The sequence below is a fragment of the Pundamilia nyererei genome, unplaced genomic scaffold (assembly GCF_000239375.1).
Source record: "Pundamilia nyererei isolate P.nyererei 1_Seehausen unplaced genomic scaffold, PunNye1.0 scaffold00109, whole genome shotgun sequence".
NCBI lineage: Eukaryota > Metazoa > Chordata > Actinopteri > Cichliformes > Cichlidae > Pundamilia > Pundamilia nyererei.
Window position 1 is genome coordinate 1,132,072 of NW_005187510.1, and position 14,377 is coordinate 1,146,448.

At 42.5% G+C, this 14,377-nt stretch overlaps 1 protein-coding gene across 2 annotated transcripts in view; it reads left to right on the plus strand.

Annotated features, from left to right (window-relative positions):
- LOC102206784 (furin-like protease kpc-1) overlaps nucleotides 1-14,377 on the plus strand; it is a 200,413-nt gene that overhangs the window by 163,531 nt on the left and 22,505 nt on the right. For both annotated transcript variants that reach the window (XM_005741284.2, XM_005741285.2), the window contains exons 14-16: nucleotides 7,132-7,242; nucleotides 7,470-7,563; nucleotides 11,079-11,264. In XM_005741284.2, the coding sequence (XP_005741341.1) occupies nucleotides 7,132-7,242; nucleotides 7,470-7,563; nucleotides 11,079-11,264 (391 nt within the window). The remainder of the gene's footprint in view (nucleotides 1-7,131; nucleotides 7,243-7,469; nucleotides 7,564-11,078; nucleotides 11,265-14,377) is intronic.

The following is a 14,377-nucleotide window of genomic DNA, read 5'->3' on the forward strand; positions in this document are numbered from 1 at the left end:
GTGTGTGTGTGTGTGTGTGTGTGGATGTGCATTTGATGGATGGGTCAGCAGATAAACTGGGCTGAATATGCCGAGCGTGTGTTTATGTATGTTTCTGCGTGCCCTGGGGGACAGGGGGAAGCGGAGCGCTGCACCTCCTGCAGGGGGTGCCGTGTCTCCCTGCAGGGGGGTGCAGCAGGCAAACAGAGGGGTGCCAGTACACCCCACCACCCAAACCCCTGCACACGCACACACAAACACACGCAAACACAGACATATCACCCCACTCCACCCTACTGCGCTACAAGAGGGGGTGGGTGAAGGGACCCTGCACTCTTCTAAACCTCAACTGATGCATAATTCATGTACAAGTAGCAATTCTCATATTTTGCTGGTGGGGTGGGGGGAGGGTTCAGAAAAAATAAAGTTCCATTATAGTCCGCACACTCATCTTTAATCCACTTTTTTTCCAAGTGAAATTGTTTTGCTGTGGCTGTAGACTAATGGCCAGAACCAAGCGGAACTTCTTAGAACAAGTAGCATTAAAATATTTATAAAACTATGGATTAATGATCTTAGGTATTAACTACTGACCACAAATATGCTGTATCCTTCATTGTTAGGTTTGCACTAAAGTCAGCACTGTTTCCATATTGACTTCTTTGTTGTTTCTTTCCAAATTATGCATATTTGCTAGATGGTTTTTATGATTTGTTCCATGTGCAATAGTAATGATATGTGCACCCAAACTGACCCATAACCCAAGCCTGTCATCAAATTATATTCTCTAATCCTGCATGTGGTGTACAGAATCTTTAAAGTCCACGTGGCTCCCGTGATGAAATCATGTAGCAGATGTCACCAACGTACAAAAACAGACTTTTTTAATCATTACATGTGCGTTTGCTCTGTCACGTTTTAGTGATGTGGCATCTAAATCTCCATTCCTTTGAAAAGACAAACAAAGGCTCCTGGTTCGGTGTTTGCTTTGTCCGGACTAAAAGAAAAACGCTTGGGACCCGGGTGGGAATCTTTTGCCAAGCTTGTAGTGCAGGGGCTACTCAATCTCTCTCTCTCGCACTCCGTCTTTCCTTCCACACAAGGGCAGAGACATCCAAAAGGACTGTACCTTGGTGCGCGTCCAACAAAAGCTCTCTGCCGAATTTCATCCTCTTTTGAATTTGTGTTTGAATAACACTCGAGCTACAAATCAAAATATGTTGGACACTGAGAGTGAGGTCATGGGGTATAGATCATCATGGCTTCCAGAGAAGTCTCCTCGTGTAAAAGACGGGAACGGGTGGCTGCTGCTTTGACTGATGGCTATAGAAAACTGAGAGGGCTGTTCGGGGCCCATTCTCCCGAGACTAAGTCCCATGCCCGTGCCAAACCCCTCATTTTCCTCCCCGCAATATATTTCATTAAACTTTTAACTCTTCACAAGGTAATTCACTTGGCATTTTGAGACTGTGCTGTTGAAGGCTGCTGAGTGTTTCTCTCTCTGTAATTTAACATCATGCAGATATTTGTCTAATACAACACTAAAAGTATATTTCAAAATCTATTTTTTTTCTTTGTAAAAAAAAAAGAAAAAACAAAAAAACCCAACACACATTCAGAACAGTTTAATGGATGAAACTGTGTAACATCCACACCAACAAAGCTGAGCTGCGCGGCACAGCATTTCATGATTACAGCCGTGCAGGTCCCAGTGGCGCAGATATAATTAAGACCTCTTCTTAATTACTTAATAAGCCTAATTAGTAACATTTCTGAGCAGCAGATTTGGCTGCAAGAGCGATGGAAATCAGAAGAATGTTAAGTCTATTTGTTATTTCATTTAAATCCTAATGTTAATGAAATTAGTGCATTATGATATAACTGAAACCAACCACGCTGGGATTGACCAAAGGGCTAATGCAGTTGTTTTATGCTCCTGATAAACATTCAATTAAGAGCAACAAAAGGAGGGCAAGAAAACCAAACCAAAAACAAAAAACCCACACAAAAGAAAATCTAGTTTTTCTTAGGTTTCTACAGTCACATCACTTTCACCAAGCGATCTTGTTTTCTCTCATCGACCATTTTTCATTAGTGGGTGCCCAGATGTGATGGAGAGGGTAACTAAGGCAAGTCCACCAATCATGTGTTGAAGCTGCTGCAGCATTCCTGGCCACTTAATTAGAAGTTGTTGGTACCACAGAAGGTGTCACCAACCTTTTCAGGCACTGAACAGATGGTGTCCCCCTTTTTTGAGGTCCTGCCAATGCCCACTCTGTGGCTCCTGGGAAAATGACCTAACTCACAGGCAGCTGCTTAGTGCGGCTTGAGTGATTCTTTACAGCCACTTCTATTGGGGGGGACTTAGCAGGACGTACCACTGCAAACAAGGGTTGAGACCGCCGTAGCTGGGTCCCCTGGTAGCTGCAGAAATCTGTTTTGGTTACAGGATAGAGGTTGTTAAAGCTGTGTTTTCAGCGCCATGTGCAAAAAGACGAAGGAAAGACCTTAACCCCCAAAGATCTCTATGTCTAAGTGCGAGTTGGGTTTGTGTGCACCTTCCTCTGCTTTTGGCAGATGGTGTGAATATCAACAGAGAAAGGACCTGGGAAACCCCACAGAACAAAAAGTGAAAAGGGTTCCTCGACAGTTACAAAGAGGCCCCATGGAGCGGTGTGTGTGTGTGTGTGTGTATGTGTGTTGGGTTGGGGGGGGGGGGGTGGGGGGGGTGGCCTTCATGTTAATAGATAAAAAGAAGGAGGGAGTAAGAGATTGGAAGGGCATTTGCCATCGAGGAGTGAAAGTGGATAGAGAAAATGTGAGGACCGTGGGTTCCATATGTGAGGAGGCGGGGGGTCGGAGGGGGTTTAACATGCTTCGTGCTGCGTGGACAGAAGATCGGCTGTCATTCTGTAATCGGCTTGGCTCAGCCTCCTTCCGACCACGCAGGAGGTGGAGAAGGAACAAGTTGAAAATTGGATGACTGTGTTTTTCTGACTAATTACTTGATATGCTTTACACTATGTGGGTTTTATCCTAAAGACATTTGCAGGATTCCAAAAAAATGAAAGAAAATAAAAATCTCAATCACATGCAATCCTGATATCAAACTACTCACAAATCCTGCACACGCTTCCAGAAATCACAATGCTATTTAGAAGGTGCACGACTCTCTCCAGTCCTTGCTCTTGATGATGAGACGTCTGAAAAGGCTGGGGAGTCTACTTGAAAAGTGCCCCGGCTCAGTAGTGCTCTTTCACTGACATGGCAGGGGACATAAAATCTGTCATTTTCATCATGTTCTTTCGTGGGGGAACTTGTTTCCTGCAGCTTTCTCTATCAGATACACTGTATGCCGGTGTGGGTTTATGGCTGTGGAGCTGGGGCAAGCCCGATCGATCTGTGGGAGCCATACGATTTAATAGGTGCACAACTCTTGCTAAGGGGCGCTGGGTAGGAGGGATACATTTAATCACTAAGAGGGAGCATGGTGGCAAGGCCTGGTCACCAACAGTTTGTTTTATGAGAAGTCAAGGTATCAATTTTCCTCCACACTGTGAAATATCTTGGGTAATCTATTTTTAGTGCTAGTGTTTCAGTTGTGTTTTCCCATTTCCAACTATTCCCCTATCTGGCTAATTTATTTTGGTAACTTTCGGAATTTCAAGTATTGACAGCTGCTCCTTGAAGTGCTCTATGGCTGCTACTTAGATAGCGTTTGTGGCTTGTAAGCTCCTGTCTCAGAGCATTACAAACTGCTATGTAGTGTTGACATTTAATGTTTAACATGACATTTAATAAGCTGTCCAAAGTTCTTCACGAAACAACTGTCAGCAATCAGCAGTTATTTCAATGCCCCTGTGTGCATGACTAGAAAGAGAACTGTAACTTTAATTTCACTGGTCACACTGAAATTTAACAAGTTCATTATTAAATCTGAAAATTAAAAAAAACATTTTGCCCAAAGTAAGGTTTAAAAAAGCTAAAAATCAGACTTACTACTTGGCGAGTGTGACATAACATGAGCACAGAAGCGAGTTTGGGGTGTTAACTTGGCCTCCAAATTCCCCAGATCACAATCCAATTCAGTAGAATGTGCTGGATAAACATTTCCAATCTAATGACGCCTTGCCTCACAACTTACAGGACTTAAAGGATCTGGCGCAGATACCAAAACACACCTTCAGGGGTCTAGGAGTCCATGCCTCGAGAGGTCAGGGCAGTAAAAGGGAGACCAACACCAACCAACACAATATTAGGCAGATGATCATAATATTATGCCTGATTGGTTTATCTGTCCATTACCAAATAGTTGAAGCTGCTGCGAACCTCAAATGTGCATCAGTGCAACAGCTATCTTGTTGCTACTTAAATACTATGCATTTTCAATTCAATTCAATTTTTCTTATACAGCACCAACAACACAACAACAATTGCCTCAAAGCCCTTTATATTGTAAGGGAGACCCTACAATAATGCATACGAGAATAACACAACAATCATATGACTTCTTGTGAGCAAGCATTTTGGCAACAGTGGGAAGGAAAAACTCCTTTTGCACCATTTTCAGCAAAAAGGTGTAGGTTTCACATATAGATTTTGTTTTCAATCAAACAGTCTATCTAAAATATTCAAGAGTAAATTACAAAGAGTTCAGAGACATTGTACTTTAGTTTTTGGTGCACTGACAACTAGGGATGGGTATCGTTTAAGTTTTATCTGATACCGGTGCCAAATCGGTACTTTTGAAACGGTGCCGGTGCTCAAACGGTACTCAAACCGGTGCTTAAAGAATGGAGAACACAAACTTTGTCCAAAAACCTCTCATGTTCAGCTGTTTTTTTTGTAAAAAGATAACAATGTTAGCCTTTTCTGCAGCTATGGGGCATATATGGTATCACTCTTGGCTGGAAGCAGTGCTTACACAATGGAAAAAACACAAACTTTGTCCTAAACTTCTCATGTTTAACTGTTTTCCACTTTTTCTTTGGTCATTTTAGCCTTTTTGGCCAGGGTGAAGGGAGTATCTGCCATCAAACAAGAGGACAGCCGCATGTAGCTATGATGATGTTTGCTAGTTCACCTTACATGCATTAATGTAATAACGTGGTTAGCCTACTCAACGTAAATTAGCTACTCACGCAGAGAAGAACGGCTGCTGCTGCATCATCATCCGTCATCATTTCTGCTACACTGGCAGGGCTAGGGGCCAGGACTCTCCTCTTCGTGTTTTTGGGGGATGTTGCATAACAGGCAACCCACCCGCAGTAGATGTGCTCGGTATGAGGTCTCGCAGCAAGCTATCAAATACGGCGCATTTCTGGGCTTTTTAAAAAAACGCTATGCGTCGCCAGGTGTTTCATCGGATTTGAGGTGTTACCTCCTTTGACAGTATCACAGTATCAGCTTAAAGCACTTGTTGCTGCTGAGTTTGCATATTTTGCTGTGAAGTACAGCCAGACTTTTGACCGCTTCGCCTTGGGCATTTTTAATCTGTAGCTCTGCTCTAACAGAACGTACGTACCTGGCCCCGCCTACTATCCTGGGAAACGTAAAATGATTGGCTAGAATCTAAAGTGTATCACAGCTCAGGAAAAAAAAGCACCGAAATAAAGCACCGAAATGTGCGCTGCTTTTCGGTCTGGTTACTACCGTTTATGTCAGAACCGGTGCCATCATGGCACCGGACACCGGTACCCATCCCTACTGACAACACAAAAAAACATTAAGCAATAACAGCAATCCATCTTTAAATATGTATTAGGGCGAATTCAGGGCCACAGCTCCTAGTCATCAGTTCAGTTTTGGTGACTTCTAAACACACATTGATCAATAAATAAAGACATTGTCATCTTCATTTATATACAATAAGCACATTTAGAACTCATTAGGATAAAGGGGGTAAGACGAGGAATCACTTCTCTGCACTGAGCTGTTGTCGGCTGTGTTTTGCTCAAGCTCTTCACAGCTTTCACAAAACCTCTGAATAACCTTGAACTTCTATAGCGCACCTCAACCCCAAACAGCCGTCTGCTTAATGCTGTTATGCCGGGCCCTACACGCTAAAAGTCACTGGTGGTGATAGTGGCTGATTAGATTGTGTCCATTGATTGCACTGCGTGCTGTTAGGACGAGCATGATGCGGGCTGCAGATCCTGCGTCTCCTCCTCCGAAACACTGACAGTCTGAGACAGAGGAGATGGAGCCCCATGCAGGGCAGCAGATTGAGTTATTGATCAGCTCTCTCCTTTCTCCTGTCTCCGTCTCTCGCTCTGCTGCTCCGAGAGACCCCGTCATCAGGATAATGAATTTCACTTATTGCAGATTAACGTCATAAGGTCTGTATGGTAATAATGGCAGGAATTAGCTCTTTGTCACCCCCTCTGAATTTCCAAGAAGGAGGGGCGATGAAGGTTGTTATTGCCCCGTTACTCAGTCTGAGGAGCGCGATTTGAACAAAAGGGAACGGTGAGCGGAGAAGTGCATGAAAATGAAAGATTTGAGGGAGAATTAAAGAGAGACTTACGAAGACTGTGATTTCAGCATCACTGAGGCGGCTGCGAAGAGTTCTGATGCAAGAAATTTGTGTTTGATGAAGGAGGGTGAAGGAGAATTTAGAGAGGAAACCAAGACTGAATAGCAGGCTGCTCTGTGAAAAAGAGAGGCCAAAGAGGAAAGATGAGAGGGGAAGATTCAAAAGGGATGAGTAGTAAAGTGGAGAAGAGAGCATGATAAGCAGTGGTCATACAGTCACCAGGCAGCAACGCCGCTTAAGGGTCGGCCATTGTGTCTCCAGCACCAAGATTGGGGTAGTAACGAATGAATAATGAGGCTTGATTACAGTCCGTGAGATGGCACATTGTTCAGAATCAATCCTCCAGGCAATTACAGGCGCACAAACAGCAGCCCTCAGCCTCAGCACGGACAGAGCGAGAAGCGATTGTGTCAGAGGACAACATCATCTTCGTCAATGACTTGTTGCCTCCTCGTGTCAGAGCCATTAGCACTTACTCTGCTCCTGCAGCCACATTCAGCCACCCACATAAAAAGCCTCCAATTTCACGTTTGTGAGGATAAAAACGCAACACCATGCTCCTGCTCATCATATTCACAAATACACATAATGGACTGCTTCTTCCTTCCTTGTTGCAGGTATGGCTTTGGACTGTTGGATGCAGGGCTGATGGTGCAGCAGGCCGCACACTTCCACAGTGTTCCTTCACAGAAGAAGTGCACACAAGAAGTCACGCTTGATCCTGCCAGGTAAAATACAAAGATTATTTTTCAAAAAAAACTTTATTGACTCTATCTGCTAAGGATTTTCAGATTAGCCCCCAAGAAACTGGTTTTGATATCAGCATCCATGATCTTTAACTCAACTTCATCTGTCCTGTCACTGCTTTACGCATACATATAAAAGTGAAATGAGCATGTGAGAAGAGGCTTTTGAGGCTTTCGACTTACAGAGGTAATGACTTTGTATTGGCTAGAATCTTTTATCCAGGGCAAGGAGTCAATGTGAACATCCAATCAGAAGCCTGTCGAGGAAGGGCTAATGAGATCAACACTCTTGAGCATGTCCAGGTGGGTAATTTTTTATTTTTTTGATTAAATACATGACATTTTACAACATTTTTTGGCATTAATTTGTTTTTGGTAAATGTAATTATTCACCTACTTGCAAAGAAACATTACTCTCCACTCACTGAGAAGTTTTCTCCAGATTAAGCATACACGGAAAACTGAAAACAGTGAATTAGTGAATTTCAGAGGAGCTAGCAGGTGGACTTCAGCAAAACAGAAGCAGGCTACTTGTCTCCTTTCCATTTTATAAAGGCTTTATAAAGACTTTACCTTCTCCTTTGTCTTTACACTGAGTGTGCATGATATGAGCCATAACATATCAATCTATAAAAAAATTACAGCAAGAAAGTGAACAGGTTTGTTTTCAAAAATGTTAAACTATAACAGAAAAATTCAAAGAAAGATTCCAAAAGTGAGTTTTTTTTCAATAGCATAGGCATATACATTCACACTCCATGTTAGGTACGCCTTGCTAGTTTAGGGTTGGACTCTTTTTTTGCTCTCAGCACTACATTAATTCTTTATGGTACAGATTCAACAAGGTGCCGGAAATATTTCGCAAAGTTTTTGATCCATATTCACATGATAGCATCATACAGTTGCTGCAGATTTCTTGGCTGCACATCCTTGATGCAAATCTTCCGTTCCACTACGCGCCAAAGGTGCTCTATGGAATTGAGATCTGGTGACTGTAGAAATCATTTGAGTACATTGAACTTGTTTTCACATTCAAGAAACCAGTCTGAAAAGATATGAGCTTTGTGGCATGCTGTGTTACCCTGCTAAAGGCATGGACATAGTCAGCAACAATACTCAGGTAGACTTTGGTGTTTAAACAGTATTAAAGGGCCCAGAGTTTGCCAGGAAGATATCATTACACCACCGTCAAGTCAAGTCAAGTCAAGTGGTTTTATTGTCATTTCAATCATGTGCATATAACAGACAATTAACACAGGACTACATAAAGTGCAAGTGTGCAAAAATTGCAAAAAACAGTGCAACACCAGACAGAACAGAACAATGCAGACACAACAGTGCAATAGAAAAGTGCAACAGTGACAGTGGGTTGTGCAAAAGACTGAGCATTGTGCAAAAAGTAACTTGATGTATTAATGTGTGTGTGTGTGTGTGTCTGCGTGACATTGTACAGATAGGTGCTTGAGGTAGTGAAGTGTGTGAAGGTATGTGTGTGTGTGTCAGTCCAGTCACTGAGTGTCACCAGAAGCCTGAACTGCTGATGCAAGGCAGGATGGATCTATGCTTTTATGGTGTTTATGAAAAATTCCAACCATATGGATGATATGGTTGGAATTTTTCATAAACACTCGGATGGAGTGTTGGAGCAGAAATTAGGTCATTAATCAGGTGAAAACTGTAGCCTCAGTTTGCTGTTCTTAGCTGACAGGACCAGTGTGGTCTTCTTCTGAAGAAACGTGCATTCAGAGATGCTCTTCTGCATACCTTGGTTGTAACAAGTGGTTATTCGAGTTACTGTTGCCTTCCTATCAGCCTAACATAGTCGGGCCATTCTCTTCTGACCTCTGGCATCAACAAGGCATTTTTTTTCCAGGGAACTGCTGCTCACTGGATCGTTTCATTTTCACACCATTGCTTTTAAACCCTAGAGATGATTGTGTGGGAAAATCACTGCATTGTCTGAAATACCCAGAACAGTCTTTCTTGCACCAACAACCATGCTACATTTAAAGTCACTTTAGTAACATTTCTTCCCCATTCTGATGCTCCATTTCAGCAAGTTGTCTACATGCTTAAATGCTTTGAGCTGCCATATAACTGGCTGATTAGATACTTTCGTTAACATGCTACACATACAGGTGTACTAATAACGTGACTGATGAAGATGCTTTTTAAAATATTGAAGTGTGATGTAAATCTGCTCCTATAGTCTTTCAATGTTCCTGTTGCCCTTGACAGGACAGAAATCAAGCACAAGTGCATTCAAAAGTTAACTTCTGCATACAGTCGAGGGAGCTTGAAGATGCCATATAAATTGTTTTGGGGTTTCAGTGTCATGTGCTTTATCTGAGAATAGAGGAGATAAAAAAAAAACATCATACTGTGATGTGCAATGTGTTGGCAGTGTAATTTGCAGAAAATGGCAAAACTGAGTTTTCTTGAGCACAGGCACATACATGCAAATGTGTTTATGTTTGATTGTGTCAGCAGGCATACGTACTGTACGTGTCTGTGCGCGGCTCAGTTTGCGCGAGTATTCTGTGTTTGTGAATGTGTGTACTTGTGAAATGGCGAGGAGAGAGAAGGAGAGCGAGCGAGAGTGTGTCAGCATGCAAATTGAAAAGGCTTCATCTTTGCGGCTCTGCTCCCTGGCAGAAAGCGTGGGTCAGGCCATCGCTGCGAGGTGTGATTGATGGATGTGTTGCCGTGGTAACACGCCGTAAACAGGAGCGGGCTGTCAGTCTTTTTGCAGCTTGGCGGCTCTCTCTGCGATGTGCCATTGTCACACCAGATGTGCTGCTTGTGATGAACAGGGACAGGGAGGGTGTTTACTGGGTGCTACTGGTGGTGGCAGGGGATATGGGCTTATTTAAATCATTTAGCTAATATCCTGCACAATCGTGTTCCATTTATTATACTTTCTTCACCTGCTTCCCTTTGTCTTTGCCTGGCTATGGACATATTTTTGGCTTGTCCATCTATGTGCCACATTATCTCAGACAATACTTATTGGATTTAGATTTAGATTTCAGCAATACAGCACTCTATGTTCTATTTTCATAATTAGTCAGCGAACCTTATCAGGGAGGGAAGTACATTGTTTGTTCCTTCATCACATGTCTTATCTAGGATGTCAAAGATTAAAACAGCAAATTGATTAAGAAGGCACATTCAAAGAAAGTGCTAGAAAAATGTGCCATTTTTGGAGGGAGTCAGATGAAAGCATGGATGCCAGTTGTCTCATATATATTAAGCTACAGTGTAGATATGGTTAAATCTGCATGACTAAAACTGGGGGGAAAAATGGAAACAACGGAAATTAGTTAATATTGACTTGGTGCAAGGTTAGCAGAATCTGTCAGCAAAAACTCGCCAATTGCTATGTTGTCTCTTTTTTGTTTAAACTGCACAAAAATATTTAAAACAGTATAAAACAGCAATCTGCAGTTTAATAGGACATTATAAATGGAACTATCTTTTACCCCAGCACAGTAATTTCCTCTCATCAATATGATGTTGTAAATCTTCTGGTAGAAACTCTCAGTTAACACAAAAAATACAAGTTTTTTACCCGAGCAGATTAAACAAACCGATATAAAAGCTGAATATGATACATGTAAAACAGTCAGGCTAATTAAGAGAATCAGATCGACAGTTTCCCTTTATGTTAAAGGGAGCTAAGTGGCTGCTAGCAGCTTTTTCATGTTTTAGCTCACCCAACAGCTGTATCGAGCTTATTATAGGAAGAAGAGGAGAAAGTGAATATCCTATAATGTGGAACTATTCCTTCATGGAGCTTGCCATCTGTCTCTCAACAGGTGAGAGTGAGTATCAACGCAGCGTGCCGTGGTGACCTATCCATAAGCCTGGTGTCTCCTGGTGGCACAGTGTCGGTGCTGTTGGATACGAGGCCTTATGATGCCTCCACCGCTGGACTGAAGAACTGGACTCTCATGACTGTGCACTGCTGGGGTGAGCAGCCACGAGGCCGCTGGAGCCTCCAGGTGAGAAAGAAAAGCTGCTCCTATCAGTGTTTAACTGTTAGCCCTGGTTGCTATTTAGCAAATGATAGCAAGTAATGGTGCATTCCTGAATAAGTGTGCTGCAGTGGTGTTTTTAAGTGCAAATAAAAGTATTATACTGCATTGCTCACAATACCTGAATGATTCTGCCTTGCTAAGAATCAAAACAAATCCTGTTTTTCCTTGCTGTAACGTGCTAACTCTGGCATTCCAACATCCAAGTTTGATGTATGTAGACAAGCCATTAAACATCACTACATCTATTTTGTTATTGTCCCCATGACCACTAATGACAATTGATGTTAGCATTTAGCGAAGCTAACATTGTTAGTGGTTCTTAATAACATGTTCATGTGTTTTATACAGCATGTTAAAACATTTGGCTAGCTTTGAACTATAAAAAGTAGTAATTACACTAAAAGCCTTTTGTCTGTCTCTTAATAACTGACATGACTTGGAAACTAGTAAAGAAGTGACAAGAAAAAGTAGCCAAAATCTTTGTGACATAGTTTATATATTAATTTTGCTCTCCTGGAGGCCTTGTTTCGCATACCTTCCCTCATGATATAGAAATAATTTGCTCCGCTTCACATTGTCCTCTTCCAGTAGCTGTGTTGTATAGAAGTTTAAAAATAGCCCAGCCCGGCACAGCTCAGCTCAGCTTGGTTCAGTTCATTTTGCAATAGCAATGTGAATCATCCTCTACTTTCATCTCCAAGATTCAGCCAAGCATGGCAATCTTCATTTTCCTCCCCACACTCTTTCTTTTTTTTTCTCTCATAGATGTGCTGATGTTTGATATGGAGGAAGGAGCTAAAATGGAAGGGAAATTAAGACTGGAAGGTTAAGTAACCTTGGCCGGGTTTGACAGGCACAATACTGCCGACATCTGATTAGAATCCATACTCTCAGACAGTAGCGCGCTGAGGTCATTTACTGTATATATGTGTGGGTGGTAGCAGTTGGGGGGGGGGACGACTCGCTATGTAGAAATGTGTGTGTGTCTGTATTTGTGTGTGTGCAAATAGGCGTCAGTCCTTGTAAACAGTTGGAGGTTTATAAAGAAAAAGCTGTGAAGATGAAAGACACCCCCCCTCCGTCCTCGTCACCTACCTCCTCCTGCAAATTCGCACACATGCAAACACATACACACACACACACTCTTTCTTTTCTCTGGCTCCATGTCTCTGTGTCTCTCCCACGTCCTCGTACAGATTTACTGTCCCCTCTGTGACCAATTACCAGGGCCCAGTGTGTCGCAGAGATGGGGAAGAAGCACCGTGAAGCCGAGCCACATAACGGTGCCGTTGCTCATTACCGGAGGGCCGAGACAAGTCGCCGCGATGCTCGCAACACGAATTAACGCTCGCATCTGACGTGCCGCATGCCTTAGCACGCCACTAATCAGCCCATACACACACCCACACACTGATTGGTTTCATGCTGGATGTCAGCTCTGCCGTAGATTGGAGAGCAACATGTACACACTCTCACAAATACGGGGTGCTTGAAAAGGAGACAGTGCGTTAGCATGGTGGGGTGGGGAGGGGGATACCAAGGACTTACATGGCTAAAGTTGAACAACAATGTCCAACTATATGAATCAAAATCTCTCTTTTCCGAAAGTGTATAGATATTGATTGCTAAATAACACAAATTGTCATTTTTAATGGTTTTTGACATTTGGCAGGCTGCTACAGAAAGCCTCTGACAAGCAGCTACGCCAATTAAATCTGACACTGATACATGGAGAGAACCAGAGGACATACAGGACTAAGAAAAAAGAGGAGTTTTAGAGAGAGGCAAGGGTAACCTATAACATGGAGCCCTGGGAAGGGACTTTACCTGGACTATGTTTTGGATCTGTGTTTAAAAACTCAAGGGCGGCAAAGAACGGGGGCTGAGGGACACGGGGTCTGTGGAGAAGTCCGTATTGATTCGTCATGATGACAATTGTCAAAGAGCGCTGTGGTTCTACTAGGAATAAAAGTGGGACTGAAGTGAAAAGGGAGCGAGTGTTATGGCTCGAGGCTCAGCTGACCTTCTAGCGTTGTGAAGGAGACGGGAATGCGGGGCTGGAAATACATACTCTCTCTCGCTCTTGTCATAACTGCTCTCCCTTGTGCTCACTCTACCGCCATCTGTGGTGCCTCAGCTCACCTCCCTGCTTTTACTGTTGACCAGAGACAGTATTGCACAATATGGAAATCCCACCGCCATCCTTAATGACAGCGTGCAGTTTACAATATGCACGCTGTCATTAAGGATGGCCCATAAGAAGATAAAATGGTAATTTCACCCAAATGTAGACATTTTTTCCCCTTTCCTCTCTGTGGTGAATGTCGTCACCAGTGGTTTTAGTGTTATTTAACCAGATTCATCTCCACCGCAATCAGTGTCCCCACTTTCCTTGATAATCAACAGACCTCGATGTGGACTATGCACATTTTCTTTTTAACAATCTGAACACTTTAAGTTAAAATTCTGTTGAGGTTAAAGACTTTTAAGCTTCAAAATTCCTAGCAGGAGCTGTAAAAGGAGGGAGATTTATGTGAGCTGCAAAATACAAGTTAAACAAGGATAAATGTTTTCTAAATAACTAGTTTATTTATAGTCAGGGAGCTTCATATCTCAGGCCAGTTATGACTCGTATTGAAACAGAATCTGGAAGCATCATGTCTTGCTGTTAAAAGAGCATGTGCCACATGTATATGAATCGGGGGCTCATTAAGTTAAATTGTAGATGATGTCATCAATTTTTAGTTTGTGCTTATTCTAATATTGCTACACTAAATCAACGTTTGAAATGAACTCAATTGTGATTAGGTTTATATCATCAATAGTCCCAGCCCTAGACGGACGAATGATATCTTAAAACCTGAGAATATTAAAAAAACTAACTACACTGTGACTGACCATGAAAGGTATGAGGGAAGTATCCCTCTTTGTAATTTCACTGTACGAAGTCTTTCACTGTGTGCGTGTGTGGTACAGTAACAACTAATTGGTAACTATGACTGACAGCAGTTTTTTTCTATTCCTTCTGCTGCCTGATACAATGAGTTTTCAAAGAATATTATAGAAGGGTGTCATTA